Raw genomic sequence first — 23283 nt, 5'->3', positions numbered from 1 at the left:
AAAATTTTAGATATTCAAAATTTTTTAATAATATTAAAATATTTTTTTACTATAAAAAACAATTCAAAAACTCTACTGATAATTTTTTTTTTTAAATACCAGATTTCGAAAAAACTATTCCAAAAAAAATTGTAACACTCTCACCCACACAACCCGTTTTAAAATTTTATGTCAATACATATTTAAGAGTGTATATGCCCTAATATGTAAATACATATTTAATAGTGTATATGCTTTATCATGATAGGTCGTTTTAGGATAGTAGTTGGGAAATTGTCATTTTAGGCTATTTGAAAAAATATATATAAAACGATGTATGCTAACCATGTAGATCATGATATCAATTATTTTTGGTTTAAAAGTAGTTGACTTTTCATAGCCGGGCCAAGTAAGTACATTGAACTCAACCATACGTAGCCTTTTCAGGAATTAAGTTAATAAACAGACTTTTTCCTTATTAGATTAGGTAGTCTTTTCAGGAATTAAGTTAATAAGGGGATTTTTTTGTTTGTATTTTTTAGTTGATTCTGTAGTTTTAAATGTTTTTTTAGGATTTAACATACAATTTAAATAAATGAAACATAATAACTTTTTTTTAAATTTATATAATAAAATATGAGTAATAAAAAATATGAGTAATTTAAGTTAACAGATTGCAGTTTACAATGCTCTACAACCTTAGGACTAATATAACTTAATGTGGCTCCAGGATCAATTAAAACAGTTACAGTAAGATCTAAAATTTACCTTCGAATTCCACCATGGTCGGCTGGTACTCCGCCTGATGATCCTCCAGGGCCGCATTAGTCCGTGGTAAACTTCGTCCTACATCGCCCACTGTCGATGCTTCCTGAATCTGGGAAACTTGTTCAGTCCCTTTTTGTTGAGGACAATTTTTGACGTAGTGAGGCCCACCACAACCTCAACACTGCACAAGAGGCCTTGCTGCCCCTTCGTTGTCCAACTTTACAGTTTGCTTGCCGGTTCTGGATTCAGTGGTTGGCTTGGGCCTGAGCGAACTTTTATGCATATTTCTGGTGCTTTTCCCCTTGCTAAATCCCTTGTTACTATTACCGCGATTTCCCTTACTGTTTCCAGCCAGCTTATTACATCTCTTGTCATTCCATCTTTTACCGAGAATTTCCCCCTTCTGTTTACTTTGCTGATAAAAAATTCTGGCTTTACGAATTGCTTCATCCATTGTCTTTGGATTGTCAAATTCAATCCTTTCCCGCATATTCAATGGTAAACTACTAACGAACCTCTACACTTTAGCTTTCTCTTTTCTAATGTAAGGCACATAACAAAGCAGGGAAGTAAAACGAGTGATAAATTCGTCCATGCTTTTTTGTCCCAGACGCAAGTCATGGAACTCTTTGGCCTTTTCATCATAAAAACGCTTGGTTAGGTATCTTTCCTTAAAGTACCTTTGAAATTTCTCCCAAATTATGTTCTGCTCACTCACTCCTCTTATGATCTTAACTTCTCCCCACCACAGGGTCGCTTTTCCCTGTAATTGGAAGATGGCCAATTGTGCCTTAAGGTTATGATTATATTCATATAGCTGGAATTATTTATTCATATTTATCAACCACGCTCCAGTTGCTTCCTCTTGTTCTCCGTCAAAGTGCGGCGGTTTGATCTTACAAAATTCTCCTTGCAACTCTATCTGTTGCCTCTTTGATGTATGTTGTTCAGACGCATTATCGGATCGTTCTTCCCTTCCTTCGGACTCTTCAACCTCTGTGTGATGATTCTGCTCATATGACATCCTCTGTTGCTCTGCACTGGGGTTCTCTGGCTGTTGATTATGTCTATCGGACAGGCTCTTTATAATCCTCTCCTATTCCATAGTTAACCTCGTGTTATCCTCCCGTAACCGGGCCATCTCGTTTTTTAACTCCTGTACTATCTCCTGAATGGCCTGGTTAGTATTGCGAGCCCCCTCTCCGAGCTGTACCCATAGCTCGGGGTTATTCTCAGGACCAATTGTAGGTCCCTAAACCCCCACAAACCTGCGTGATGCACTATCTGTTCTTCGCATGCTGGTGGTACTCTGTTTTCTATACTTAACATAAGAAAAGTGTCAGGAAACAACAAATCACAAAACAAAAGGTCAATGCACCATCTATTCTTCTTTAAATTGCTCAACAGAAATGGAAATAATTGTATACACTCTGTTTGTCTATCAGTTTCCAGTTTTCAATTTTCAGCTTTCAGTTTTCCCAAAGGCCACAGTGTTTGTAACCTTGCTCTGATACCACTTGTCACATCTCCCTTCACTGTGATATGTCATAATAAAAAAAAAATTACCTGTTAATCTTACAGCGAGATTTCTCGACCTACGTGTTAATGTAATGGTACTATGTAAAATATTCATATTATAATTCTTGTTTTCAAGCTGCCAGAACCGGCAGTCAGAAAAAAAAAAAAAAACCTTTCCAGCAGTAAGTCTGACTTATGCATTTATTTCTCCGCTACTTGGACTGTTCCTCTCATTTATTTTATGGTACCATCGTCCCTGTATGATGGTACTCCACCAATAGCCGGATCCACTTGCACTTTCCACCTGGCCCGTCATTCATTCCCTGCTTGGTCATGGTGGCATGGCAAGAGCAGGCATCCATTGGTGATCGTGTACCTCGAGCTCCTCCAGCCATCAACAGTCAGGATTGTGGATGGTGAATCTAAGGGTCGAGCATTGACCTAGGGTTTTGTGTTTGTTTTTCTGAGTGGTATGGCTCATTCCCTCCATTCTGCTTGGATGCTTGTTCTTGCTCTGTCCACTTCCTGTCGCGTTCAACCTATGCGTGAACCAGTATTTGCAACCAGGGTTCGAGTGCTGGAGCTGGTCTACTCAACTTCTAGGAAATTTATGTGTTGTTCTGTAAGTGCCTTATATAATTTACTTTCTCCTGTCTCTGTAAATTCGGTTTTTATGCTTACAATACTTCGTCCAAACCCTAACAATATTCCCTCTGGTTTTACATGTTTCCGGATGGAAGATGGATGGTTGCAGCTAGAGAAGGCCGGTTTGGCATGGTGGAATGGCCGCGGCTAACTGGGTTGCTCACATCCAGCATGGAATACCGGGTAAGCACCAAAACTCTCGTTTGGCTTGTCTGAGGAGAGTTCACTGTACACAGGTCTGCTATCTCAAGGATTGTAAAACGCTTCTCTTTTCTTTTGGTTTTAGCTGCAGAGGTGGTTCTTACTGTGCCTGGAACAGATTTCCTCTGCGGTCTCTTTTTGATGGTATAAAAGTTTGAAGCCATAGGCTCTCCTGACCTGAGGCTTGGGTATGTTGTTGTATGTTTAGGCAAAAGTTGCCTTGGTTGAAATCTATTGTATTAATGTGGTCATCTTTTGAGATCTGCTTTGTAAATTATAGTAAGTCTTTGTATATTGTTCTGGTGTATATCTGGGTTTACGTTTTTCCTTCCCAGTTTATATGGCACTTGTATCTGGACTAAGTTTTTCCTTATTAAAGTTCTACTCGGCATAAGCTGAGTCCATAATGGTTTCCAGCATGGATTTTTGACTTGACTTCTGAATTCTGTATCAAATTTAAGTAATGAACAGTCGTATTATTTTTTTCTAGCAACGGCTCTGTGATACTTATCTTGTTTATGATTTCGCACTTAAGTTTATTCCAAGGTTCAGAGTTCTATTATATGTGTTCTATGTTGAAACCAGCAGGTTCTGTACTATCTAATTACCACCGAGACATTCCATTTAAAAGGTCGTTGTTGGTTCATTTTAATCATCTGAGCATTTCCTTTGTAATGATACTCTTTCAAGTTACCTCAGGGTTACGATAAATCACCATTTGTCTGCCTGTAGGTGGAAATACGTTCATTATTTGACAACCCTCTCATGGTTCATCCTAAACTAACGGTAAGGAATTCCCTAGTGGCTCAGTCTCCCTTGCCGGAGCACTGCCATTCTGGTGGCGTATTTCTTAATTCTTAGTTTATTTCCTGAATTGTCTGTCTTTAGTTTACTCAACATGCACAACCTCCTATATGGAACCTAGGGTTTGGGGACTCGGCCCAAATCACATTGTCTCCAAGTTTTTAATACACCCTTCGATGAGTATTGTGGTTTCATTATTTTCATTCAGAGCACGATAAATAGATAGATATAAGATACTACAGGACCTGCACACACTTTCAAGCGTTGACTTCTTAAACACTGTTATTCCGGTAATCTCAAATGTGTCTATTCCTTTTTTGCTTAGCAAAGCAGTTTTGTAAACAGTTTAACTTCTAATGTGTTATTGTGTTCACACGCTCAATGAGCTAAGTCCGCAGACTTTGACCCCTACCCCTAAATTCGTTTTTCTTTTTTTTCCAGGGTCACTACTACCAAGCCATATTCCCTAACATCTCACCTGGTATTAACAAATAAGAAAGAGAGCACATTTTTCCCTACAATACCCTACTAAATACAGAGAAATAAAATGTAGCTTTACTTCTCATTTCTAAACAATTTGCAGAAAGAATAATTAACAGATTACCCGGGTGATTTGCATTACTTACCTGGTCTTTCCAGCGGTAAGGACTCCTCGGAGGTTCACCTGGTATGCTGTTGTTCCTTGTTGACCCAACCACGAGATTCGTCTTTCAGGACCAGAATCTCCCCCCTAGTTGTCGTGCAGGACCAACATCCTCATCAAGAGCGTTTGCACAATGTGCTTGGCTATCTGGTCATCACCAAACTTAGCCTTTTTTCCTTTTTCTCTGTCTGTCCCTACAACGCAGATTTTTGCCTCTCCCCACTTCCTTTTCTTCAGAAGCCTTTTCAGTTAAGGGAGGTAGTTAGGGTTCCAATCTCAGCCACTGTCCTTTTTCCAACTTCCTCCTCAGAAGTTTTTTTTTTTAATTATTATTCCAAGAACATTTCTTTATATTCTTTTAAAAACAAATAACAACCAAACTATTCAATTTCAAACAACTAACAATGTCATATTTAGTTCTGTCTTTTACCACAGTAACAATCAAATATTTACATTTTTCCAAGGCATCACACAAATTTTAAAGTGATGTATTGATCGATTTATTTTACAATAAAACTCAAAAGCAAATTTTATTATTTTTAAATTTTCATCTTTACGCTTGTTACTTTTAAAAATATTTATGATGCCATCATATTGTTCAGCATATTTATTTACATTGTACCACTAATACTCATAATCCTTGTGTGGTGACCATATTTATAGTCACAAGTTATAAGTACAATTTCGTCAAAGGGCACGAGGGAAATGATGACATAGAATCATGATCTAAAACTACACCCTATATGCATTTTCTAATCTTTGATTTTTGTTCACGATGGTATCCAATGTTGAAAAAGTATCACCAAAAAGTCAAACACCACGCGCAAGGACAAAATTTCGATCAATTATATCACTAGAAATTGTCCCAAAAGGTACAAAGAGAGGCCGATAGGATTAGTAAAAGGAAGAAAATTGTATAGATAGTCAAGCATATATAAAGCTCAGTAGTGACGAAGGCAATAACCACGTTGACCATCCTGTACCAGTACATTTGATATTAAAAGAACAAAACCAAAACCAAACCATTCATATCAATATAGTAAGTGTAGAACGCGTTCATACTTAAAGCTCAATAGATTCAATAGATTATTGGCAACACGTTTTTTTTTTAATAAAAAGTAAATTACAACGTTGTACATCGTAAATGAAAAGCGGAGAAATTTGTGTTTTGCAAATATTAAAACAAATCACTTACATTACTGGTTGACACTACAACTAAAACATTAAGATTATTAAAATTTTGAAACTGATTTTAAATTCATGTATTCTATTTTTCAAAGTATTTTGGGAAATCTTCTTAAAATAAGGAATGCAATTGCTAGTATAACCAACTTGTATATAAGATATTTTTTTAATAAGTAATTGATTTTAAAATTAATATATTTATTACTTATTTAGCCTTATATAAACCCACGATAGCCTCATATCAACCTCAACAATTTGCAAGGAAACTTTGCGTTGTCGCCTTGTCTATAGATGAACCAAAAAGTAGTCTTGTGCAAATGGATATCTTTGTGTAGAAGGATGAATTTGGACCTTAGATTGTATTCTTTGAAGTCCAAACCCTTGGATGGAAGTAGGGTAAATATGGTAAGAAAGAGTAGGTGAGATATAAGATATACATGAAGCCAAATAGTAAGATATAAATTCCTTACAATGATAAAAAAAAGTGCACATCATTGGCACAATGGAACAACAGAGAGAAGAAAGAGCAGAAGACTATTCTATGATTTAGCAATGGGCAATGAAAATTTTTATCACTCCTAATAAAAAAACAATAAACAGACGCGACTGGTAGATGAGAATAATAGAGTACAATTTTAATCTTGTTAAGATATAAATTACTTGCAATTTTAAGAAAGAGTACATTCTTGGATATGATAGAACAGCAAAGAAAAAACAGACAAAGAATGGTACATTGGTAGCAAGACAAAAATCCCTCACAAGGAGAAGAAAAAGTACATTATGTAATGTGCATAACTTCTATGTATATACGCTTGCAGGGTTCCTAACGGATGAAGGTCTCTCAGTTTAATAGACAAATCCTTATGGGCAGTCATTCAATGATATGAAATTAAAAGTAGTCTGCAGTGAGTATAAATCCTGGAAAAAATATCAAACCTTGTTATCCAATTCTATTTAATGTACTTAATCCTCATGCCACTTACTGGTGCGGTTTACTATTCATATGAATGTCATATGGCAACCAGTTGGTTTACTATTCATATGAATGTCATATGACAAACAGTGAGGTGACATGATGCTGATGAATGATAAGGGAAAATAATTACATAAATATGAAACCTAGTTATCCATTTCCATTCAATGTACTTAATCCTCTTGTGCTACCCGTTGGTGTGTTGTTTGATGGTTTACTATGCACATGAATGTCATATGGCAGGTTCAACAATCTCAAGTAAAGTTTATACACAATTAGTTTGAGAGTCGATTGAATATGGATTTAGTTCATACCGAAATAGATTCATCTAGGTTTAAAGTTAAAGCACAGTTCAACCAACTAATTGAAGATGTGCATCCTTTTATTACCATGTTTAACATATATATCAAACTAATATTCAATGTATTTAAACCTATTAAAATATGGATCCTTGCATTATCATGCTTCTGTGATTAAAATACATCCCTTACATGCAACGGGAAAACCACAATTCCAACATCCATAACCAAAAAAAAAAAATTGAAGACACCCACTTCTATGTATATACGCTTGCAGGATTCCTAACGGATGAAGGTCTCTCAGTTTAATAGACAAATCCTTATGGGCAGTCATTCAATGATATGTAAATAAAAGTAGTGTGCAGTGAGTATAAATCCTTGAAAAAATATCAAACCTTGTTATCCAGTTCTATTGATGGTTTACTATGCACATGAATGTCATATGGCAGGTTCAACAATCTCAAGTAAAGTTTATACATAATTAGTTTGAGGGTCGATTGAATATGGATTTAGTTCATACCGAAATAGATTCATCTAGGTTTACAGTTAAAGCACAGTTCAACCAACTAATTCAAGATGTGCATCCTTGAATTACCATGTTTAACATATATATCTATGCATCCTTGCACTATCATGATGAGCATAGACATCAAAGCAGGTTATTTCAGGTTAATAGTTTGTGTTCAATGCATTCTATACACTGTGTAGAGCCAGATCAGACTGTCCAGAACCAGGTTATTTGTTTATGTTCACTGCATTCAATCCACTGTCTAGATTCCATACATGGGTTACAAGTTTACTCTAGAGCATGGCCATTGAAAAACCTTAATTTGTAAATTAATATAAGTCCCATCACCCTATTTACAGTCCCTAAATTATTTAATGAAATTAGATTTGAACTGAGTACAAATCCCATCTCGTCACCTCACTTGTTGTACCTAAACTCTTTAGTGAATCTAGAGTCTATTTGCATAGCAATACTGAACGTGGGAACACCTAATGGACTTCAGAAACAAAAACAAGCAGTGGTTATGTCTTATTATCTATGCTTTAAGGTCTGAGTATGGAAAGGAGAAGGCCGACGTATTTAGAGGAGATATGGGAAGTTTACATGTTGACATGTATTTCAATGTCAAGAAGATCAGTGATAGGTTGCAGGGAAGTTTGTTCATCTTCTTGAGTTGATGTTTTTCTAGTGGATGTAGGGTCCTAGTAATGGATAGTTGGTGGAGTATCGGGATTGATTCAGATTCTGCTGATTAGACTCTGTTTCCTCTTAAAACATAGTCAAACTCCTGACTCCACTTGGACTGCGAAGAGTCTGATAACACTGCCAAGAAGCTTCGTATGGCATAAATTGCAGAGCAGTAAAGGCATTAGTGGACTGAAAATAAAATGTCATACAGGTCAACTTGGTTAATAATTTACTCAGTTGAAGCTGTGAAAATAAAAAAGTGAAAATAAAAAATGTATCAGAAAGGATTATGAATATATATCTTACTCATGCTTGTAGGCTTTTGAGTTGGAGACTTTTAGGTTTCAAAAGCATATACATCATATTTACAAGGTGCCCAAATTCTAGCCCCAATTGTGTCCTGGAAAAACAGAAAAATATGCCTCTGAACAAATTTCAAAAAAATTTAAGCAGCTAGTACAGACCTCCCAAGCCATGGTGAGAACATATCGGTGCCTAATAAACATGGAATTACATCAACTCGATGTCAAAGTAAAAGTTATAGCATGGCTGCAGGAATATACATTGGCAGTCAAGGCACCATGGGTATTGTTTTGTTGGTCCTAGTGAGACACAGAGTCCTCCAAATCAGCTCCACACATTACTTATTGCACAAGTGAAAACATACCCTCACCGATACAGAGCATTACATGCAAAATGTTTCAAGGTACTTAGTTAAATTGCCACTACATGTGTGAGAGTGCTCCTCCTTGAATTTCATTTAAGAAGGCAGTGTCTACGCAAAATAGCTTCAAACCTAAATAGAATAGAAGGTGCAAATTTAGAAATGCAATACTGAGTCTGTCCTTTACATGTCTGCAAGGCAAATAGTACCAAGGTTTTCTTAATAATATCCTACAACCATTAAGGGCATTTGGATTCGCTTCCAAAACCCACTTCAACAAAGATGAACCTTGAAGTTGGCTCATATTGTAGGAGATGTCAGTTTTATTTTATCTTGTGTTAGAACTTAGAAGCATGAATATTAGTGCTTTTTATCTCCTAGGAGAGTGTGGTGATTGAATAAGGATCACGAGTCACTGTTTCTGGTAAATAAAATCCAGGAGAGCAAACGCATATTGTCCCATTTGAAAGCATCTGGTCTGATTCTGCAAATTCCAAAGAAAAGCTGTTGGATTTGTTAGGAAGTGTGCATGACACAACTGGAAACCATGCAGGTAATGTTGGCCTTTGTTGCTACGGCAAGAAGTGTCCACCTTAATCATCCATAGCTGCAACACGTGTTTTGATCGGTTTTAACTTCAGACCTAAACTTTCAGGAGACAGCAATTTAGCTGAGATGCAAGACGGACTTAAAGGACTGGTTGGACTGGGGCTAGTCCCATAGCTGCAAAATAACTGGGGAGGAGGCCTGTAAAAGCCATATCCCATCAGAAAGTATTCAATTGGGATTAACATTGCATGGGGTTGTTCCTCTGTCACAAGTGATCCACAAGCTTGGACCTGTCATGCATTAATAACAATTATGTCAGCCATGTTGATGTCAGTTTGCCTCTACAGGAAAGTTTTAGTATCTTAAAGATCAACTTTGAGAAAGTGAAATGTTATCACCTCAACCAATGCATTGAATTTTTTGTCCATTTTGGCACACATGTGAAGAGCTTCTGAATGAAATGGAGAGTTTTCTCCTACAAATATGAGTGTCCTACACTGCAATTTCTTCAACCCTTCTGTCAGATCATATCTCCTGCAGGCAACATTAATCCAGATGCAGCCCCGTGTCAAAATCTCCCCCATTTCCGAAAAGCAATTGGAGATGCATACATTGCTTATCATCATTTCACACAAATTGAAAAGAGTAACAAACCACCACTTTGTTTTGTCTCTCTTGTGTTAACCTTCACTAAGTAATATCTGATCTCACATTGCATTTTACCAGTAGCAGACACCATTGAATTATTCAGAACATGACACTCTAGGTTAGGTATAATACCATCCTTCCCCTCCAGCACAACAGGGTAACTAATGGAACACATGTAATTTATTCCCCTTTGGTATCCTACCATAATTGTTAGAGTAAAATATTAGGATGCAAGAAAAGGAAATAAAACAATATAGTAATCCTTTAAAAAGAATGTAATACGTTGAATGCAGAAGCTTGATCTCATGCCGTTGCCCTACATGCTTGTAAAGGTATCTTACTTGGGACTGGAGGAACACTCCCCATCTTTGAATCACAATTTGGGTTGGTAGAAGCTCTAAAAATGATGTTAAACTGAAGGCACCATTAATTCTTATGTCTTCGGTTTTGGAGATGGATACAAGGAGCCTTTAGATATTTGGCGATTCAAATTTAGTCATATGAGCCTTGAGGGCAAAATGGAGCATGGAAGACTAAGTTTGTAGGACGTGTTTCAGTAAGTTTTGGGCCTCGAGACTCACTTTCAGTCTTGCTCCTCCCAGTTTGCGATGAGGGATTAGAACCAAGTTGCAGATTGTCTATAAAAAAAGAGGTGTGATGGGCAAGGGAGCTCATGGTATCAACTTTTTGATGGAAGGTGCTACCTTGGAGACATATCTTTTACTAGTCTTATTCAGTCAAATGGACAGCTTATATGATGTTGTTTTGTTATAAACTTCAGGTGAAATATAAGTAATGTATATTTTTTTATTTTCAATATGAAAAAGTAGATGATTTTCTTCTAAGGCAAAAAAAGTATCAGTTTTCTTAGAAGAGAAATGAAAAAACAAAACACACGTTATTCACAGGGACACCTAGACTTCACTGAAGGCAAATCATCAATGAATTGACAGAAAATTCTCAAGCCTCTTCTACAGGAAGTTGGTAGAATATGGAGAAATCTCTAATGGGAATTCGATCAGGAATTTCAAATCTAAAACTGCTTCTCAAAACATAAGAAATTATTTGACAAATTTTAAAATTACCGACTCATCACTTGCATAAAGCGCATAACATTACTGCTCTGCCTCTCATCCAGCAGCTGTGTACACAACACCATCGGAATTTAGAAAGTATTCCACAACAAAGGGTAAATAAGATGAAATCCACACCGTCAGAGACCTTGAACCCCAATTCCATAAAGTACATATTTCAGTGCAAAGGATGCTTACCCTTCTGCAATCCTGCACAATATCAGACTCCAAGCCTTGTATATTGCAGCGCACTTCCTGCCATACCCACAATGGTTCCAACAGTGTAAACAGAATAATCAGAATGAAAACAGGGTTGGAAACCCCATGGAAAAAGAAACAATAGCAGTGGATTATTTAAATTACCTGGCTAAAATACCGTTGAAGTAAACTCTCTTTGACAATTCCACACATGCCATAAAAGTAAAGCAAATTCATCATCACCTGCAAAAACACGATCAACATGAGGCTAATATCTATTAGAACAAACATTCGAAAACAGAATCCAGTACAATAGAATCTGCACGAAATAAAAGATTTGTAGGAAGCAAACCTTGTTATAGAACCACTCAGTCCAAGAAGGTGCTTGACAAAGAGGAGAGATGAGAATGAGACCAAGAACTCGTTCTCTGTATTTCAACTGCATTATAGGGAATCAGGAACCACACAAAACGTAAGTGACCTCAAACCACTAACAGATAGAAAGCATAAGAAGAAACAGCAAGGGAATAAAAAATTAAAGAAATGGCAGTCGATATAGCCCAATTGCATAGTCCATAAATAAAAGCATGAGCTAGAGACAAGTTAGCTTCAAGGGTTTCACTCACCGCAAAAAGAGTGAGAATGTAGGCCCCTGCAGTCACACCCATGCATATAACTCCTCTAAGACTGTCAAGCCAAAACAATTAGAAAAACAAAACAACACAATTTTGCTATAACTTACTGATACAAATACATGGAATAAAATAGATATGGCTAAATTCCAAGATTACCCAAAGTAATCAAGCACTTCAACAACCTGCTCCGCAAGATCGTCCACAGTAGGTATAGCAATATCAGACGAAATTGCAGCAGCTCCTAACTGCAAGAACTCTTAAAACAAGGCAGAAAAATAACATGATGTGAGCATACCATTGCCTTTTAAGAGTGCAATTACTAAATCTAGTTCAAATATCAGAAAAACATCATACATTTGGATAGACTACAACCATAAACAGAGAAAAAAATATATTCGTTGACCTGAAAAACAAATAAAGTACCAATACAAACCTCATGTCCAGGTGCATCAATATGATAGATACAGAAATTGTGAAAGAATAACGAAGCAGGGAAGAAGAACAACCCTTGAAAGCATGACATGTCTGTTCAAGAAACAAATAGATGTCGGACCAGTTAGTAACGACAAATAATTTAGTATACACATTACACGGTTAATCACAAGGTTCTGTCAATCAATTGATGAGATTGATCCAAGACTGCCAGTAGTTTGATCCAAGAAGGCTCCCAGTGATGGAACCACAGAAACCGCAGAACAATTGATCGTGCATCAGAACAGCAGTGCACAACAAAACAAGGACCGCAACAGAATGCGCTATTACTACCCTACTGTGGAGTGTGAGGCTTTGTGTGACGGTTACCTACATTCTCGCAAGGAAAGGGCGGTTGCTGGCAGGAAAAACGGGCAGACGTGCGTTTAGATTTATGGCCATCAACACAAATATAGGCACATTGCTTATGGCGGGCCGGCCATCAGCAGAAATATAGCTCTAACCCAGCCCTTCCAATGCTGGGTAAACTGCCGGGTAAACATCACATCGCTGGGTGAAAAATGCAAGGGTAATTGATCAGTCTACAACCCGAAAATCAAGCACAATCACCTGGCGGTGTGCCATTAGGCCACACAATTGTGGGCAGCAAGGGACATCATTTATGATGAAGCATAAGGCCACGTGTCAACACGGGAGACAAAGGAACGACGAAAGTCTGTTCCAAAGGAAGGCCTATCGGCCTAAATATGTGAAATAAATGGCATTGACAGGCGTTTACTGAGGGTTAGAAAATTTGGAAATTTTGCCCTTATTTTTGTTAAAAAAAATTTGGTTAAATTTTGGAAAATTTAAATTACACGTATTAAATTTCAAAATTCTAGATATTCAAAAAAGTTTAATAATATTAAATTTATTTTTACTATAAAAAACAATTCAAAAACTCTACTGATAAATTTTTTTTAAATACCAGATTTCGAAAAATATATTCCAAAAAAATTGTAACACTCTCACCCCCCCACAACCCGTTTTAAAATTTTATGTCAATACATATTTAAGAGTGTATATGCCCTAATATGTAAATACATATTTAATAGTGTATATGCTTGATTATGGATAGTAGTTGGGAAATTGTCATTTTAAGCTATTTGAAAAAAAAGATATCAAACGATGTATGTTAACCATGTAAATCATGATATCAATTATTTTTGGTTTAAAAGTAGTTAACTTTCATAGCCGGGCCAAGTCAGTACATTGAATTCAACCATACGTAGCCTTTTCAGGAATTAAGTTAATAAAGGGACTTTTTCCTTGTTAGGATTACGTAGGTTTTTCAGGAATTAAGTTAATAAGTTTAGTTGATTCTGTAGTTTTAAATGTTTTTTTAGGATTTAACATACAATTTAAATAAATGAAACATATAATTTTTTTTAAAAATTTATATAATGAAACATATAAATTTTTATAATAAAATATGAGTAATAAAAAAAATGCTTTAGTAAATTATGGAATTTAATAAATATAAATATATAGATATGATATATAAAGTTAATGAGATTGTTTTTTAGATAATTTGTCATTTAATTTTGAATTTTTTTATTTCTTTTTAATTTCTTTTTTATAGTTTGAGTTTCTAAGATCTAGGGGTATGTAGGCCGTCAAAATCACTAAGGAATTGTATCTGGTAGTCAAAATCACTAACGGATAGCATGCAGCCTAGGGCATACCAACACTTAGCATGATTGGATTTTTAACCCGCCATCCTTTACGCCACATCGTGCCTTAGCAAAATACCCTGTCACCCTCTACTCTACATCCCATAAGCACGGTCTACTCTACACGCCATAGGCTTGCTTTCAGTTTTCATTACTAAAACTATGATAAAATATAGTCTAACATTTAGATATTTTAGTTTTTCATTGGACTTTGTTGATATAATTTTATAATAAAATTATAATTTTCTTTTTTGAAATATAATGTTAAATGAATAAATGAATTTTAACTCTTTAAAATTTTTTTATAGTACATAACTTAAAATTATAACTCCAACAATTTTTTTCCAATTTTTTAACAAAATTAACTAAAAATCATTCCAAAATAAAAATAATTTATAAAATAATATATATGAGATATAATATTAAATATAAATATACAAAACTTAAATACTATATATTTCACTTAATAAAATTTATTTAAATAAAAAATAAAGTATTACAAAATAATACTATTGTAGAATGGAAAAGAATGTAAATGCTGGAAAAGAATGTAACTGCTATAACAATGAATCATAGTTTTAATTTTGAGCTCTCGTGGATGTAAGAATTCAAAGCAGGAGAGCTAAAAAGGAAAAACAAACTCCATTATAACTGATTCTTTCCTTCCAAACATAGTGAAAATAATGCAATTACGAAGTCAACATTATGCAATTATGAACGGAAAAGTGATAAAATTATGAGCTCAACATGATCCAAATAGTTAATGGAATTAAGTGAGTAGGTTTAATTAATATAATTATGATAAAGAAGAATGGAAGGGATAAATCGTATAATTTGTTTATTAAATATATTTATTTTTTTTCATTATTTTTTATCATAAATTTTAAAATTAATAATAAAATTAATTGATAAGCGATATTGTTTTTAAATTTTAAATATAATAATGTGTAGCATTTTTAACCATTTTATAATAAATATCTATTTATTTCAAAAATTATATTAATATAAGATTATAAATTCTTGAAGTATATTCATTTATGAAACCCATTTACTTTTACTATTTGTGTATTTTTGTGTAAATGGTTATATTGTAAAGGAAGAAATTATGTTGTAAAGCGTGTCTTATTATTATTACTATTGTTATTTTTATGTTTTACCAGGTATTTAAACTCTGAAATTCATGGTTTACATAATATCTCATAATAGAATGATTGCTAATTAAATTACTTTATAAACTATTTTTTTATAATACTTTAAAAAAACTGAAATGTTTAAATTAAAAAAAAAAAAAAAAAACTAAAATATGATGACTCGTATTCAGTGTGGAGAATGGGGTTCACGCTGATTTCTAGGGTTAGTTTTGTTTGCAAGTTTTCCCTATCCACCATTCCGAGCCATGGGCTAGAGATTTGCTTCATGGGGGGACCATGGACAAGAGCTACAAACATTAACTATCATCTCGGTGAAAATAGACAGATGACCATGTGCCTTTTCATGGTGGAAAGGTTGTTTTCCTATGGTTTTTTACTCATGGTTTTCGAGGGTGTGAGTTTACAAAACCTAGCAGTGTCCCCTTTCACCTAGGATCAACAGGAGTCGAATGGCATCAACTTCTCTGGTTATTTTTTAGAGCTTATGAGAGGGAAGCAACAACCAAGTCCTTCAAGGTTATATTTTGGTCACCACATCACCCATATCTAAGTATATTGAGCACATGTTTTCATGTGGGTGTTGCAGCTTGTGAGGCCCATGTTTTCTGTTTTAAAAATAGAGAAATTTCTTCAAAATATGCTCAATCTACCCATCAAATTTGACCATAAAGTACCACAGAGAGTGTTGGGGAAGAATTTATTTGAGCATATTTTCATTAGAAATGTAAGTGGGAGGACCTCCCTTTTCTGGACAGGGAGTTCAAACACAATCTACAACCTAAAGCAATGTATATGGAACAGGTGAGGCATCCCTACAAAAAATTAGTGTCTGCAATATGAAGGAAAGTTGCTTTAGGACTCTTTGCAGATTAACGACTATGGCATCGTAAGGAACTCAACCATAGTCCTAAATTTGAGGCTGCGAGGTGGAGCTTTGGAGCCTAGGAAATCAAATGGATCAGTCTCCTATCAAGATGTGACACAAGGAAATACTTCCTCCTATGCAGATCGAGCACAAAACACTTAAAGTCCCAATAAGGATGTGGTGATGGGAAAGGCCTCCAACCTAGATGATTTGATTCAAAATATTCTTGGCACCTATATTGTTGAGAAAATGGAACATGTTCTACTCATGGAATTTAATGTTCCAAAGATAAACTCTCTCCTTTATGCTCTTCAATCAATGGCTATTGTTTGTAGGTTTAATGGCTTTTGGAAAAATGTGACGGTTTACACCAATGGGTTTTTTCCACATGGACAACCAATTGTGACATATTTTTTTATTCAAAAGTTTGATTTATTATACAATTTAATACATAGAAAGACCTGGAATATGTCCTGAATGAAGGGCCTCAATTTTGGGTTAGAGAAGGGCTCTTCATTATTCCATGGTTTCCATAATTTGTTGATACAAGTATGGTAATTACAACTATGCTAGTTTGGGTGAGATTCCAAAATATCCCTCTACCTTTCTGGCACCATATGGTCTTAGACTACTCATAACAATGCTTCAACTTTCTAATAACTTCCTCCAATGACTGAGATTCATCATACTCAATCCGATCTTTAAATGCTAATGGAAATCCACTAATGAATCTTTGAACCTTCGTCTTTTCATCCTTAAGATATGGAACATACCTCAACAACTCCAGAAACTTAGTAATATATTCCTTGCCTGTCATAGATACCATCTTCAACTCATAGAACTCCTTAGTATTACCATAATAATATCTCTATGACAAGTACTTCTTCCTAAAAGGTATCTTGAATCCATGTCAACTCAAAGACTCTATCTTGATACCCCTAGTTTCCTTCACATCTTCCCACCAAATGTTTGTTTTCCCTTTGAGACTGAAAGCAGTTATCTTGGCCATCATGCTTTTTGCATCATCATGCAACTCAAAGAAATTCTTCATCCCATGTATCCATGCTTCTGCATCTTCTGGTTTTTCTAACTCTCCATCAAAGGTAGGAGGCCTAACTATCTTAAACTCATTCAGAAAGTACTTATTCTCATTCTTCCTGTAAGGATGATAACGGTGATGACCATATTGTCTCTCGATCCATAACTAGAATAGAACCCATAACCACTACCTCTCCTGTCAATTGTATCCATCGATCTACCACCTCTAACTGTGTCATCCTTGTCTGACATGTGCCCTCCATGAAACCTGCTACCATATGCCCCATTTTTCCTTTCCTCCTGTTCATAACTAATTCATGGTTTTCCATGTCTCTTCATATTCGATAAACTCTGGAGGATCAATGCATTGACTTCTACTTGCTTTTCTTGAGCTTTGGAAAGCTTCTCTTGTCAGTGAATGATCCTGTCATTATCTACTTTGCATCTTTTGATTTCTATCTTTAAAATTCTCAAGGTATCTGCTATGTCAAGAGAGTAGTCATATATTTTTTTCTCATCTAATCTATATGGAGAGTCACGTGAAATAAAATCCACCATCTTGCTTATCATCTCTAATCTCCTCCTTGCAAACATACCATGTCAGATAAATAAAATATAAACATGATCAAACATACCTTAGTGAATTTCAAAGGAGGCTATCTCGTCTACACAATCAATCCAAATTAGCACAACTTATGTATGTATGTATGCATGTATATATATATATATATATATATATATATATATATATATATATATATATATATATATATATATATATATATGTATATATGTATATATGTATATATGTATATATATATATATGTATATATATATATATATATATATATATATATATATATATATAGAGAGAGAGAGAGAGAGAGAGAGAGAGAGAGAGAGAGAGAGAGACATATATTGTCTCAACATCAACATCATATCGGCACAAGACCACAACAGTGACCATCACAACACATGTGTAGCTAACATATTGACAACTAACATGCATGCATAATAATCACACCTAGCCCATTTAGTCCAAGTGTTTCAACCTAGAAGCTCTGATACCACCCTGTAACCACCACACCCCATATTTACCCACTTTAACCTGCTCATTAGGGTAAACACGAGGATGAGAGTTACTATGTGATACCTGATTTCCAAGATGCACTTATGGAAAATTAAGTTGATATGTACAAAACTAGATGCAACCACCCAATGACACATTATCACACTTTTATCAGCCCAACTTAACCCAACACTATTTCTTTTTAGTTTCATCTCCTTAAAGTTTAACACAAATTTCTATTTTTGGTAGTTTTTTGGGTTCTAAACTTCTAAGGTCGTTTTGGGGGCCTAAATGACATTTTCAAGGAAAACGGAGAGATGGGAAAAGTTTGAGACCAATTTTAACATTGTTTTTGGCCTCCACGTGGATATCTACAAAATGAGGTATTATGATAATCAAGCGGAGATCGTATGCCAAAGTTATGACTCTGGGAAGTTAGAGGTCCAAATTACTCATTTATACAAACACTTTGTGTACAGAGTACCTATAGGTTATAAATACATATTTGTTCATTAATTCAATAAGCTCATGAGTGAATCGTCAAGAAGGCCCTATTCCCTCTCCACAGAGTTACAACACCACTTATTCGTCCATACATTGATTAACCGATCAATAGCTAAAAAATTCATGACAAGAGTCATAGAAGATACACATCATGTGAACAACATATAACCAAAAATAACCAGCATAAAAACCATGGAAATCTAGCCATAATATCACTGACATAATGCCAACATTATACATGAATCATCATAGATGAGAATTCCAACCAAGTCGTGGACTTACACGAATCACCCAACCATAGATTGGGTTGAACCAAATCTCTCTTTTAGCCAATCAACCCTGTGCCATATTCCAACCGTGAATGTGGGATCTCATGGAATAAACCAAACAAAACCAAACATATGCTTCCAAAGGCCAAACCACCTCAACCCTCAACCAACAATTCCACCTCATAGTTGGACATCACTAACACCAACCAAACCGGTCTCTACCCAAGTTTTCCAACGCTCCAGTGTAACAGCCCTGGTGAAAATTCCATGTAATAATGTAAATAAAGGAAAAATAAGACCACGAGTAGGGGACACTTATTCCAGGATGAATGTTGGGCAAATATATCTTAGTGGACATTAGTAGATGTGTGTTTTGGCTAAGGAAAATTGGCATAGGCTAAGGCAAAGGCATTAAAAGGAAAAAAGACATTTTTGGCACATTTATGTATGAAAATAAAGGAAATTAGGAGGAAAGGAATGTAAAAGGTCACAGGTTGCATGTGAGGAGGAAATTTAAGGAAAATAATGGAAAACGAAGAAATTAGAGGCATCATTCATAAAAATGCTTTTGAGGATCAGTGGCCAAGATTTCGTCAGTGTGAAGTTTTTTCTAACCTTTTGTCAGTTCAAGTTTGGAGCTCTATCATTATTCTCTCTCACTCTCACTCTTGGTCACTTAGAGTTTTCTTGGAGAACTCTATCTTTGGATCAAGGAATGTAAAGCAAGGAAAGGAAAGGAAGGAAATCAAGGATCAAGGAAAGGAAAACAGGATTCAAGTATCTTCAGTAGGAATACTTGCAGGTAACCTTTTGCATGTGTGATTTCCTAGCTAGTCTGGACATGCATGGCTTTTCATGTTGGTGTATGGTTCTCTTGCTATCAGTGGCATGGTTCTGTTGGGTTATGACAATGGTTTTCAACCTATTGTTGCCTTTTTCCAGATAGCATGGTATGTTGGGATGTTATCTCGGTTTTGAGCTTTGGTTTTCTGGATGGATTTTGGAATCCGAGGCAGAGGTGGTCTCATGTTCCATTCCCAAAAGCTTAGGAATCCCTTGACTTGTTTTTGCAAGATACACATAAAGCCTAAGGGAGAAGTCTCGGTTTAGGGCCTAGTGATTTGGGTTTGGATTGTTGTAAAGGCCGAGAGATTGGTCTCGGTTTAGGGCCTAGTGATCCAATTTGGATTGCGGTAAATTCCAAGAGACAAGGAAACAAAAATTTCCTCAAGGATAGTGATGGATTCTGGACAGCATACCAAGATCGGTTCGGTTATGATCAGAGCATCGATTTTGGTGTGATCACGATTTGATGAGGGTATAGATGGTTTAACCTCTGGATTCCCTTGTTTGTTCTTGGATTGGTTGTTCTATGAGATCCCACATTCATGCTTGGAATTTGGCATGGGGGTGACTCGATGAAAGAGAAATTTGGTTCAGCCATGTCTATGATCGAGTGGTACGTGGAAGTCTCGAACCTAGTTGGATTTGCCTATGATTAATAAAAGCTAAGTTCTCTTACTTTTGCACTAATTTATATGCGGATTTAATGGTTGTCATATATGTGATATTTACATGGTTTTATGTTCGTTATAAGCATGGTTAAATGATTGGTTTATGTCATGGTTATTTCATGTATTTACTTGTAATTGTTAAATGGATGGATGCAAGACTTAATTGATGATATGATAGTTCAATGGAGAAGGAGGTGTTCTGTCTGGTTATGTTTCATGAGTTCTTTCAGTCATTTATGCTTTGTCTTGTATCATAGACCTATAGGTTGCATTAATACCAAGTGTTTGACAAAATGTCAATGCGGGTTGGGGATGCTTAGGCTTAGTCTTGAGTTTGATTTTGTATTTGTCTAACTTGTCAGGATGTCTTTGATTGATTCTAGAGGTTGTAACAAGTTCTGGGCAGAGACCGAGATTATGAGCTAGAAAAAGTCACTCAAATCTTGGGGTCAGTGACATAGGTTTGCTAAAAAGAGTCCAAGGACGTTGGCACACAGGCTTGCATGAGCGACTTTTCCTTCTAGTCGTTGTCTTGCCTATAGCATGAGAGCAACTTTGAGTTAAAAGGCTTAAAATATCAGTGGGACCCAGGGGAAGGATGTCTAAGTGGATGACAAGTCTCCTGGGGGTGTTGTTACTGATGTGGATGGGTTTGTTTGATGTGTTCTTTCATTTCCTTAAGGTTACTAAGAAGATTGAATCTGTTATAGTAACCTATCTCATTACATGTTTACCTAGCTGGTTAGTTGCTTGGGTGGACCTGGGAGGAGGGCATGTTACAGGTTGGTATCAAAGCATCATTCACCCCTCAGATTAGATGGGATATGTGTGGTCATGCATTCATGTCAATTGCATGTGTGTCTCTTACACTTTTGTTCCATGTGTTTTTTGCATTGCATCATATTGATCTTGGTGGCAGTAAGGTTATCATGAGGAACTTAATGTCGATTTTATGGAACAAATTGCTAGGAGTATATGTCTGGTTATATTATTGTATGCAACTTTATTACATCCTTGTATGTTGGGTTTCATTTTTTGTTAATTAATTACATGTATCAGCCTTGTAGGTTGATTAAAAAAATTGATTGCTTATGTTTGACTACATGTGGTTATGTGTATGTGTAGATGATTAGGAATTTCTTATGCAGGTTGATAGTTGCATGAGGCAATGTCTACAATGGTGTAATGGTTGTTGTCATGCAGGAGATCATAGCATGCATTGTTGATATGGCCTTGCATGGATGATTGGACCCTAGCTATAATGATGTTTATGCATTGATGTACTTACTTGATATATGTCTATATGTTATCATGGTTATGTTATACATGCATCATGTTGATTTGATGATCTTGCAGACAAGGTATCCTCCCTGAGTTATGCTAAGGTATGTTGATTTATAGTGATATCATTTAGCTGACATAGTATACCTTGCAAGAAAGAGATCAGATGGATAACAGGGTGGTAGACTACATAGAATCTCCCTATGCATTAGATGAGCTGCATGGTGTGGGGAACTCTTATAACTTGGAAGACACATTGAGAAGCCTGAAGGGAGAAATAAGGAGTTGTAAAGTAGACAATGAAAAAATCATGCAAGCAAAATATAAACAAGCTGAGGTGAATGTGATACCACTTCAGAGTTTGTTAGATTTGCTGCGACAGGTACCACTTCATATCAACCATGAACAGGAGGAAAAAACTAATGGGGCATATGGTAGCAGGTCTCCTAGTAGACATAGGTTAGATAGATCTGACACGATCAGTGATGTCAGGATGTTGGACACTCTGGATAAGAGAGGTGACAGACACAGGCATTACTCTAGTTCTGGTTCTGACATGCATCATGATCATCATTGTCATCATCCTTATAAGACGAGTGATAAGGGATACTTGTAGGATGAGCTTAAGAAAGAAAAGCCACCTAAATTTGATGGAGAAATGAAGAAATCGCAAGATGTAGAGGCATGGTTGCTTGGTATGAATAAATTCTTCTGATTACATGATTATTCAGAAAACATGAAAGCAAAGATAACCACTTTCAATCTCAAAGGTAAAGCATATATCTAGTGGTTAGATGTGAAGAATGTCAAAGATATACATGAGGAATATTTGTCTTGGCATAAGTTTGAAAGAGTGTTTAAGAAGAAGTGCTTTTCTGAGAGGTACTATGATGATAGGGCTAAGGATTTTTATGAGTTGTGGATGGGTTCTATGACAGATGAGGAGTGTACTAGTAGATTTTTGAAGTTGTTGAGATATGTGCCTTACCTCAAGGAGGAGAAGGCCAAGTTTTAGAGATTCATCATTGGAATTCCAGTTGCATACAGAGACCAGATTGAGTTCGATGAGCCTAGATAATTGGAAGAGGCCATCTGAAAGTTAAAGAATTGTTATGAGCAGTCAAAGCATAAAGTTTAGCCTAAATGTGACTTGAGGATAAATGAAAAATCTAATGGAAAATGGCCACAAAATAGAGGAAGACCTCAAGATGCAAGTGAGAAAGAAAATGGAGTTCCTTACAAGAGATTCAATACAGATGAGAAGGGACATGGAGAGCAGCGGGCTAGAGGCGGTGGTAGGGAACCATTGTAGTGTTATATATGTAGTAAGGATCATTGCAAGAGGGACTGTCTGCAGTATCAAAGTGGTGGTATCCCTCAGATCTATAGTGCTCAGTAGGTGCATACAATTGGTAATGTTCGTCATAGCATTCCTCATATTTATGCAGCTGTGGACAACAGTTAGGCGGAT

The 23283-nt window shown here is 35.8% G+C and overlaps 1 protein-coding gene across 1 annotated transcript; it reads right to left on the bottom strand.

Moving 5' to 3' along the window:
* Positions 1-9451: 9451 nt before the first annotated feature.
* LOC149194274 (protein NDL1-like) lies at positions 9452-12018 on the bottom strand. The gene is made up of 7 exons (XM_089407434.1): positions 11969-12018; positions 11695-11781; positions 11508-11585; positions 11343-11399; positions 11157-11212; positions 9822-9957; positions 9452-9713 (listed from the first exon to the last, which is right to left on the bottom strand). Exons 1-7 carry the CDS (start codon positions 12008-12010, stop codon positions 9468-9470), a joined length of 702 nt encoding a protein of 233 aa, XP_089263560.1. The 5' UTR covers positions 12011-12018; the 3' UTR covers positions 9452-9467.
* Between the last annotated feature and the right edge of the window lie 11265 nt (positions 12019-23283).

The sequence above is a fragment of the Pinus tabuliformis genome, chromosome 2_2 (assembly GCF_031772625.1).
Source record: "Pinus tabuliformis cultivar Carrire ecotype Pingquan chromosome 2_2, CPIR1, whole genome shotgun sequence".
In the NCBI taxonomy this organism is placed as follows: domain Eukaryota; kingdom Viridiplantae; phylum Streptophyta; class Pinopsida; order Pinales; family Pinaceae; genus Pinus; species Pinus tabuliformis.
Note: the sequence above shows the minus strand (reverse complement) of the source record. Positions and strands in the feature narration are given on the sequence as shown.

Bases quoted from the DNA above. Each gene is read 5' to 3' on its own strand.
- LOC149194274 (XM_089407434.1), bottom strand. From the start codon at position 12,010: ATGGGTGTGACTGCAGGGGCCTACATTCTCACTCTTTTTGCG. The intron at 11,400-11,507 runs GTAATTTAAATA...TGGGTATGGCAG, and splicing joins TTCAACGGTATTTTAGCCAG to GAAGTGCGCTGCAATATACA. The intron at 9,958-11,156 runs GTAATTTTAAAA...TGTTGCCTGCAG, and splicing joins TTTATGCAAGTGATGAGTCG to GAGATATGATCTGACAGAAG.